General features: G+C 39.5%; 1 protein-coding gene across 1 annotated transcript; it reads right to left on the minus strand.

Annotated features, from left to right (window-relative positions):
• Positions 1-2,392: 2,392 nt before the first annotated feature.
• Positions 2,393-9,856, minus strand: LOC146662935 (UDP-sugar transporter protein SLC35A5-like). The gene is made up of 2 exons (XM_085415526.1): positions 3,895-9,856; positions 2,393-3,271 (listed from the first exon to the last, which is right to left on the minus strand). Exons 1-2 carry the CDS (start codon positions 4,114-4,116, stop codon positions 3,203-3,205), a joined length of 291 nt encoding a protein of 96 aa, XP_085271652.1. The 5' UTR covers positions 4,117-9,856; the 3' UTR covers positions 2,393-3,202.
• Positions 9,857-10,685: the final 829 nt, after the last annotated feature.

A 10,685-nucleotide genomic window follows, 5' to 3' on the forward strand; every position in this document is an offset into this window, starting at 1 on the left:
TCTCAATCATCCAGGAGATGATTGGAGATTCACACACACTCACATTTTTGTTTTGAAAAGAAGAGTTATAAACATATACTCACTGAATGTGACGTTGTCAAGGAAGAAGGTGGTGTGGTGAGCTTTTTTGAGAACTGTGGTTTCACGCTGTGATGAAATTCTTAAACGTTACATGTTTTTGGGCAGCTCTTATATTTCACACCAATTTCAAGTCCTGTTGGAGGGACTTGGGAATGCATTACTGTCAATCAATATCCTCTCAAAGAGCCATATAAATATACAGTGGGGCAAAAAAGTATTTAGTCAGCCACCGATTGTGCAAGTTCCCCCACCTAAAATGATGACAGAGGTCAGTAATTTGCACCAGAGGTACACTTCAACTGTGAGAGACAGAATGTGAAAAAAAAATCCATGAATTCACATGGTAGGATTTGTAAAGAATTTATTCGTAAATCAGGGTGGATAATAAGTATTTGGTCAATAACAAAAATACAACTCAGTACTTTGTAACATAACCTTTGTTGGCAATAACAGAGGTCAAACGTTTACTATAGGTCTTTACCAGGTTTGCACACACAGTAGCTGGTATTTTGGCCCTAGTCTAGTCTAGTCTACCCTCTTCCTGACCAAGGATGGGATGTTTGCCTTCGTGCTTTTATGTTATATGACCCTTTTGACCACACACACACACACACACACACACACACACACACAGTATTCTTTGTTCACATGTATACCTATGTAAGATGCTATATGTTAATGACCCTATGCATATTCATGTAACCACAATAAAAGGAGTGCTATGGGGAGCCTGGCTGAGAGTCTGACAGAGGTCAAGTGGTGGGACGACACTTGGCTCCAGGCAGATCTCCCTCATGCATGAGTAAACCAGAGCCTTGTGTCTTGCTTTTTGCTGCGTAGCAGATTGTCTGCAAATTACCTGCAAATTAGGGGCATAATACTATAAATAAGACTTTGCCAGTGTGGTTCTTTATCACAACTGATCAAGATGGCAAAAGATTATCTGCTGTGAGGGCCATCCAATTGATTTTGGAAAAGAGAGGGGCTTCGGATGATGATGTTGACAAAGAGGTTTCAGAATATTTCACATTTCTGAAAATTCAGAGTCTGACAGGGACTTTGAAGAAGAGGATGAGGTTGAGCACCATTTAGTAACAAAACGAAGACGAGCACCCCATCTGCTGCCAGCTCCAGGACCAGAACAAGCCCACCAGACAGCAAGTGAAGAAATATGGATGTCAATAACTGGTGAAATTGAATGGTCTTCTTGCCCAAGAAATGAGCCACCCTGCAGAGCTGCTACTGGCCAGGGCCAACACGGCTGACAGTTACTCATGTGCAGGACATCAAGTCTTCATTTGAGCTTTTCATCCCAGATTCCATCCAGAAAATTATTCTGGATTGCAGTAATCTAGAAGGAAGGTGTGTTTTTGGAGAGAGGTGGAAGGAGATGGAACAAATTCATCTAAGAACCCCAAAGGCCTACTTTGGGGTTCTTATCCTTGCAGGAGTTTTCAGGTCCGAAGGGGAATCCACAGAACCCCTGTGGGATGCAGAAACTGGCAAGAACCTTTCCGTGCATCAATGTCTCTGGAAAACTTCCACAAAATTTCCAGGATTATCCGTTTTGATAACCGAGACGACAGACCAGCTCGACGGCAGAGAGACAAGCTAGCTGCCATCAGGACAGTGTGGGATAAGTGTGTGCACCACCTCCCCCTGTTTTACAACCCTGGGCCTAATGTCACCATTGATGAGCAGCTGATCCCATTTAGTTGTGAAACATATTGCTTCACGTGTAAATGTGTTGTGTCTTTCCACTCACTCCACTTGATTATAACTGATTTATTTTTTTTATAACATTTTATAAAAAAAACAAAAAAAAAACGAGAAGCACATTAATTCATAAATGTGATCTAACAAAGGGAAAGGGAAAAAAATTAACCATCTTTGCTGTTCATATGGCTTGTAATTGGGATGAAGTAAACATCTGTTGAGTAATTTAACATAAAATTGTTTGATAGTGTTAATTTGGAAAGCCAAAACTCTAGTGGGTCCACCAGACCCATGAACACTGGCTGAGTAACAAAAATATGAACACCACACAAGGGTTAAAGCTTAGACATCAGACTGCGTTACAGTCTCTCTTCTCTTGGATCTGTATAATGTTAGTGGGTGTGGAACACTGTTATTCAGCAGGTGGGTAAAATATCTAAGAGTTGGCTTAAAGGAACTGATAGGGAGCTAAAACAGCTATCAAGCATGTGCAAAGTAATAGAAGAAAAACATGGAGTTAGAGCAGCTAGTACCCTTTAGGTCTTCCTCCAGAAAACCTCAGTATTTAAATAAATGCACAAATTTATGACAAGACATCAGCGATTGTATTAAATTGCATTACTTGCACAGAAGTAAAACAACTTGCCATTTATTTTACAAGAAAATGCATTTACACGTGAGGATTTTAATGGCACAAACAACAATCTTTAGACAATGTTATTTTACAGTTTAACAAGAAAATATTCAAGCCCCAAGTAAGAGAGGCAGGGAGTTTGTGGTGCTGACAGAAAGTCAGGCATTAGTGGCAATTATGTCAATACCACTTATTCTGGCTCAGAAAATAAACAAATAAAAAAAATAAACTGCCTCTTCCACAGTACAATACAAACTGAATTCATCATAGTGTGGATAAAGATTCAAAATCACCACAATTTCAAACAAATCTATTATCAAAACAATCCTGAAACTGCAGTTTCTGGTCCTTAGACGTCCAGCACCAGCAAGCAGTCAAATAGCAGCATGTACAACAGGAATCATGTAAAGAAATACACTGTCCATAAAAGGAATCCATAATGAATCCAAAAGTATCACTTATTTTCCAACAAACAGCGTTGCTGGTACTTTCCCCCATATGAATGACAGCAGTCATCCACAGACAGGCACGTTTCCAAAATATACACATTTCGCTAATTCTGTTATTAAACACTTTGTTTTTAATACTAGGAGTCTATCATATAATCTATCAACAGTATCTTTCACCGTTTACCTGCTTATCACTGTTCAAATAAATGCTTTCACAGACAATCTGTGACCATGTTCCATCCAGTCAATTGTCCAGTTCGATATCAGCAGCAGGAAAGATGCAGAGTATCCTCTGGATACTTGGGAGTGAGCTCTGTCATTACTACAAGGACTCTTCATCAGAAACACTGTCTGCATTTACCTTTGTCAGGAGATCGAGCTCCTCACTGTCCTGCAACACAAAAAAGAGACAAGGCATCAGAATGAATGAACAAGTGATCAAATCCAGTGGACAAATCTGCAGACATTGAGGCACTGTGCACATCTTTTTTCTGTTTTCAGAAAGTGGAGGGCAGTATTTACTCCCCGAAAAACACCGGGGAAGTACCGTGCATTTTAAAGCCACGGCTGCCAATGGAGAGGGTATTTTTGTTAGTGCTCTAGCAAAGAAACAAACACCTGAAACCTGGCATTTCACCTGAATTACAGGGTTTCTTCAATACAGAACAGGACGCTGGGGATGAAAAGAATTCCAGGATAGTATCCCCACAGACTACTGTATTGTTAAATAGCTTCTTCCATCAAAAAACACTTGACTACTAAAGGAATTCTATGACGTAAGGCTCCAGCATGAGCCTGGATGCTATTTTCATAGCTGGGAATCAGGTTTCCTCTTGCACTCAAGAAATGACATTACAGAGAAACAAGAGCCAAGTTTCCTGCAGAGCACTTGGTATGTGGGCGGGAGTAGAGGAAGTGGATATACATCGGGGTTAGGTGAGCGAAGTTGTGTGAGGAAAAGGAGTGTGTGGGCTTGTGTGCGTGACTACTGAGGATTTGTGGTTTGTCTCCTACCCCTCTTGACCTCTCAAACACCTCCCCGTTGATGACCCGTAGTTTCTCCCGCTGCAGGCTATATTCCAGGTCCTTGGGCCAGCTGGCATTGTAGATAAAGATGGCCAGCAGGACCGTGGGTGCCTGGAGGAAGAAGTCCAGCGAAGGGTGGAAGTCAAAGAGGAAGAGGGAGAGGCCTGTGACCAGAACAGTAGTGAACTGGCCAGTCAGCACATGGAACATGTTGTCTCTGAATTTTAAGATGAAGGCCACGGATAAGCCCAGGGCAGCTAGGGAGAACACAGAAGATTATGAGTTCTTCAAATGCATACTAGAGATAGATAAATGAACTAGTCCAGTTAATAACAAATTACACCCAGCAGCTGGATTAGTGTAACTTAGCACTGATGCCAGAAGCAGGACCAAATACCCACCAGGCTCTGTTCAAAGGCATAAAACAACTCAAGTACCAGCAGCTTACAAGATCACAAGTTAAGATGATTTTGTCTGTAGACGACAGAAATTGTACAAAGTAGTGGTTTTGCATGCTACAGTCTTTTGGAGCCCCCACCCCAACCCCTCCTCTATTTACGCCAGCTTTCATCTGATTGGCTGCCCCTACATCTGAGCTTCTACAAACAGAACCAGGTGCTGCACCACTTCCTCTGCTTATCAATTTGACAGACTTCCTTCAACCCAGCCATGCCTTCCAGCTCATCCTGGAGGACACAGTATTCCCCAAGCCCGCTGAGACCTCCTCCCAGTAGGACATGGCCAAAAACATCTCACCTACCAAGGAGTCCAGGAGGAATCCTGGTTAGATACCTCAACTGTCTTCTTTTGATGAACATATTTTCTCTTCCTCAAGCAACTTATATAATCCACATGGACATGTTTGCATATAATTCAAAGCAGCAAACTAATTAAATTAAATTAAATTAAATTAGAGTGGACATCTCCAGCAACAGAAATGACAGTAGGAGATCTCAGTTCAATCAACATCACACTTATGCCTGCTTGATATTCATCTTCCAGTCATATGCTGTATAAAACAGTATTCAAATGTCCCTCTGATGTGAGAATGATGCACTACAGTGCTGACTGAAGTTATCAATCTTGTGATAGGCAGAAACACCAAAAGTTAAAAATGGAACAGTCAGGTCACTAAACTGCTGAGACTGGAGTGGGGCTGGTGGAAACTGCGGCAGACCAGGGCACTGAAACATAGACAGACAGTTCTTTTGCAATGAAAAACATAAACACCCATGCTCCCGGTAGGTTTCCGCTGTGTCAGCTGTTTACATTATAGGTGCTTATGCAGTAACCATGGTAACCACGGACTCTGAGCGGCTGGATCGACGGAGGTCAGACAACAATTTTACATATATGATCTTCAAACAGGACACAGCCATTATCCGTCCTGGCCTCATATCAAATGTGAACGCAGACTGAGTCTATGTTTGACGTTTGCTTTATATCTAATCTTCCTCTCAAACATTTAAACAGTAGCGAGTCTGCAGCTGAGGGAACACAAACTCAAATTGTCGGAACAGGTTTGCTCGTTTCTTGCGTGTATTCATTTGGTGATTTATTAAATGTGTAACTGTTATTCTAATCTGCTGCTGAGTCTCTTACGCTGATGAAAATGCAGAAAACACAGATCACGAACACCTGTTCAACCAATCACTTTCATTCCACTTTGATCTGCGACAAACTGACGGTTCATCTCTGTTACAGTGTTGCGTTAGACTGCTATATTTTTTTGTTCTTTATGCTGTAGATTTTCACGTCTCTGGAATAGTTGGCAGTAATAAGGATGATCTTCTGTAAAATCATATTGATATGACCCGTGACATATTCGTAGATGTCAGTTAGACTAGTCAGCTGGGAAACTGTTAACTCATAGAGCTGAAGATATCGTGGATATGCTGACCTCGCTCCGTGGTGTACAGGGCCGTTTACCCTCATGATTACTATTCACAATAAAAATATTAGCCGAACATCATGAAGTCTGTATGTGTTTCATAGTGTCGAACAACCTTTGTACAGTTAAAGCCAGCAGTTACTACATGACGGAAACACCAACATTATCTCATTTATACGTTTATACGCAGGTCACGCTGATTACTGAACAAAAACCCAAAGATCAGCTCTTAATCAAATTTATTTGCTCTCTCTCCTCCTTAAACATGTTTTTAATGTTAGTTATAATTCAGAATTGGCGACTGAACATCAGGAAATAAAACCCCGATAAATATAACCTCAGTAAAAGAAGTCAGTGTCAGCGGGGGTTATTACAGCTGTGTACCGGGGCCTGCGCTTTGTCAGTGGTAATAACAACTTGATTGCTTGCGAGGCAAACGGGTCTATCCTGGGCAGACATCTCCAAAATCATCGAAGCACTTTTGCAAAGAGGCTGTATCTTGACAAACCGACCAGACATATGAAGATTAAATCACTACATTCTCGCTAAAAAAAATATTAAAACGGTATTTGGTGGCACACAAACAGGGTTTTTCAAAGTTCAGTTCTGTGAGTTTCCACATGCTGGTTGTTGTGTGCTAAAAACAATGGCCACCAGGCCAAAGCAATGGTTTTGACTCGATCAGTGTTAACCCCGCCTCCTGAGTTTGATGGGTGAGGTTGACAGATAAAATTATTTCATGGTGAGACCTGAAGGAGTCAACTGTGCCAAAATGAATTAATTAAATACACAATTAAATAATTATTTAAATGTGGCAATAATTAATTAAAATGTGAAATAAATAAATAAATAAATAAATAATTAAATGTGTCAATAATTAATTAATTACATTTGTTGTAAATATTTATGTAATTAATTATTTCCGATAATTAATTAATTTGTGCATGTAAATGGAGAGTCCTCTTCACACACTGAGGTTAATTATGGAGTTCCACAGGGTTCAGTGCTAGGACCAATTCTGTTTACATTATACATGCTTCCCAGCAAGAGCAGCAGTCATCAGGAACAGAGGAGCTTTTAGACAGAACGCTCTTCCAGTGTAGCAGTAACAATGTGTGCCCTGATTCCCTTGGTAAGAGTTTTGATTGTTTGGACTTCTTTCATATATAATCATTTACTCCATCATGAACAAAACATATTTAATTTGTACCATAAACAGATGGTGAGCCCAGGTCAGGGTGAGGGTGCCGGTAGTGCCGGAGCCACAATAAGAGAAACTAAACAGGATTTGAAAAAGGAGGTGGAGCATCTACAAAAAGTGACATACCAGTTGCGCAAGAGAAAAGTATGTAATGTATGTTCTTGCACTTGTTTTTAGTGTTTTCACTGACCACTGGCCACGGAAAAGGTCAAAATTGTCCTCGGTTTCAATGCCTTGACCAAAATATGTATTCTTTTACATCAGATGGTCAGCTCATCTGAAATATGCAAGGAGTAAAGGTATTAAAGGTAAATGAGTTTAAATACCTGGGGTCATTTTAAGCAAATTGACTTCCATGTCTCCTCAGAAATATTAATATTTAGGTCATTTCTCCAAGATTATAACTTAGAAACTGATGTTTCTGGGGAGGCAGAGACAATCCAGTTATAGAATGTTGAAATTAAGCCTTTGTTACCACTTTTTTTCCCTCCACCATTAACTCCTCTAAATTAGTTAACTGGGGAAGGTTGAGAGACTGATTTTGCATGGAAGAAATGAAGCTTCAAATCTGTAAATGCTTAAAGAAGTGTTTTTGGAGGATTTGAAATTTTGAGGCTAAATCCTCAAATGGAACCATTATTCCATCACAAAAAAGATCACCCACTTTCCTAACACCTTTTTCTGCCCAACCCTGGAACCCTGCGTCCATATTTCCTGGTGCAAATAAGGCATTTTCCCCAAATAGGACTAAAATGAGAGAGATTATTCTTAATATTCAAAATTTCTTTTATTGTAAACCAAACTTCAATCATATTTCGGACTATAGGATTATTTGTTTCTTTCTTTAATTGTTTTGGCTGTGCAGAGTATAAGTACAAGTTTAATGGCATTTTAAGAGAATTTGCTTCCATGAAAAATAAAACATTATTGTCCTTAGATGAATAGCCAGATAGTACCAGTAAAAGTTGGGGCATTTCAACCCCCCTGTATCAAAGGCAAGATACAACAAAGACAAACAAATGCGGGGATGCTTCTTGTTCCAAATAAACTCTCTGATTAATGACGCTAGTTTGGTAAACAATCCAGCAGGAGGAGCCAGTGGGACATTCTGAAACATATACAAGAGTTTAGGTAATACATTTATTTTAAGAACACTTATAGATAGTGGTAAACTTATCCAACGCTCCAGATCTTTGGAAATTTTCTGTAGAATTGTATTATATTTAAGTACCACCACATCTTTTATTTTAATGCCTAGATGAGTGAATTCAGAATTAACAGTAAAGCTCTTGTTTAAGTAACATTAATGATGATTTTGTTACATTTACTTTATACCCTGAGAAGGCCCCAAACTGGTCTATTAAATCCTTTACAGCAGACACAGAAGTTTTTAGTTGCTTTAAAAATAATATGACATCATCAGCAAATAACGCAATTCTATGCTCCTTTCTACCAATCTTAACACCTTGTATTTGTCCACTGGTTCTAACCGCTATTGCCAGAGGTTCAATAGCTAAAAGGAATAAAAGTGGAGATAATGGTGAATCCTGCGGGCACCCTCATTGTTGCATTCTGAATTATATAGCGTTTCATAAAAAACTTTAAATGCATTGTTTATCTCGATTGGGTCTATTATGATATTTCCATTTGAAGTTTCAAGTTTGGTAATTGCCCTTTCAGATTGCTGCTGTTTTATACGCTAAGCCAGGAGTTTGCTGGGTTTTTCACCTTGGTCATAGGATTGTTACTTTAATCTCAATAAATGTACAGCTGCTTTTTCGCTTGTCATTTCGTTATATTGCGTTCTCAATAGTAATAATTCTTTGACATTGTCCTCCTTATTCTGGCCTGATTGAAAGCTGGTCTCTTCTAACATTTTTATTTTTTTATTCCAGATATTTTATCTTTTGGTTTCGTTCTCTTGTTTTCTTACTAGTATAGCTTATAATTTGCCCTCTTAAGTATGCCTTGAAGGCGTCCCATCTCACACTTGCCGATGTTTGATTTGAATTGTGCTCAAAGTATTCATTAATTTGCTTGCCTAAAACTCAAGAAACTGTTTGTCTTGCATCCACTTCAATTGAAACCTCCATTCAATTCGAGTTTTAATCAGTTTTGACTCTATGAAAGTCAAAGTAACGGCTGCATGGTCAGATATTATTATTTCCTTATACTGTATACTATATCTTTTGTATAAGGAGCCAGCTCAGTTGATACCAAAAAGTAGTCTATTCTGGAATACACTTTGTGTGTACCTGACCAGCAAGAATATTGTAATTTGGTTGGATTTTGATCGCGCCATATGTCGGTTATATTGAACTCCTTCATAAATTGTTTGATCACCTTTAGTGTTCTATTGTAAGTGTTATCCATGCCTGACGATTTATCCTTCTGTGGGTTCAAAGCAAATTGCAATCCCCAGCAATTATACATTTACCTTGTAAATCTGAAATTTTAAGAAATAAATTGCTATAAAAATGTGGATTATCTTCATTTGGGCCATAAGTATTAATTAAATTTAGTCTAGTAGATAGTAGGTTACCTTGTAGTATTAAAAAAAAACGTCCATTAGAATCCTGAAGCACATGCTCAACATGAAAAGGTATGGATTTGTGTATCATTATCATAACGCCCCTAGAATTGGAGGAGTAAGGAGGTGATAAAATTTGACCTGGCCATCTGTGTTTGATTCTATTTGTCTCACTGCCTAGCATATGAGTTTCTTGTAGAAACACAATTTTGGCTTTCAATTTCTTGATCCTACTAATGGCTTGTTTTATTTTTACTAACTTGGGTTTCAACCCAGCCCACGACCACCACTGCGACTACTACAACAACCAGAGCAACTACAATGACAACCAGAAAACCCACCACAAAAAGGCCGCTGATCCATAACTCATTTCACCATCATTTTTTATGTGTACAAAGAAAAGTTTACCACGACACCAGCTCAAGACCAAATCATTCTCACAATGTTTGAATCAGTGAAGAAAATGAAAAATAATATCTGCTTTTGTGCGCTGGTGTTGACTAACGAGTATGAAGACAAGTATGAGCCTAGCAAGCCAACAGCAAGCAATCCAGAGGAGTCAGAAGTCATCACTGTTATCACTCCTACCAGGAAGGGAAAGCACGATAAGCATGACAAGAAGAAGAAACCGAATGACAAGGGTGCCAAGAAAGCCGACAGAAGAAGAAAGCCAGGAAAGGAGGGAAAGATTGGGGGAAAGAAAAATGGAAAGAAGGCGTCAAAGTGGACTATCCAAAGCCCACTAAAAAGCCAACGCCACCACCAAAGGGTGCCCTTGCCTCCTTTCTGGATTACTTTGAAAACAGGAGGCGGCTGCTGGTGAGACGTAATAGCATGACATAATATTGACAGTTCATAAGAGGCTCTTTCACCTGGCAAAACTCCAGGCTTCGAGCTTTGGCCAGAGGGAAATGTCAGTACTCAGAGCACCATCGCTAAGTGTGAGGACAGGTTTAACATTTTGGCCAAAGTGCTTATTTGATTTCTTGCCAAAATACAGATGAATTCAAATGTCAGACTATGGGCATCTGGAACAGTTGCTTATTAGCCTATTATATTTCAAACACAGCCACTTCCTGATAAGCAGATAGCATGGACTTCTCTGCACCCAGCCAAAAAATGGCTCCAACAGATGAAGCATGATATGTGATTTAATT

This window comes from Rhamphochromis longiceps, linkage group LG8 (genome assembly GCF_057381845.1).
Source record: "Rhamphochromis longiceps isolate RC_006_pf linkage group LG8, R_longiceps_female_GT1.1, whole genome shotgun sequence".
NCBI classification, from domain to species: domain Eukaryota; kingdom Metazoa; phylum Chordata; class Actinopteri; order Cichliformes; family Cichlidae; genus Rhamphochromis; species Rhamphochromis longiceps.

Coding starts and splice junctions, on each gene's coding strand:
- LOC146662935 (XM_085415526.1), bottom strand. CDS start 4,116: ATGTTCCATGTGCTGACTGGCCAGTTCACTACTGTTCTGGTCACAGGC. Junction 3,272..3,894: donor TGTTTGAGAGGTCAAGAGGG/GTAGGAGACAAA, acceptor TTTGTGTTGCAG/GACAGTGAGGAGCTCGATCT.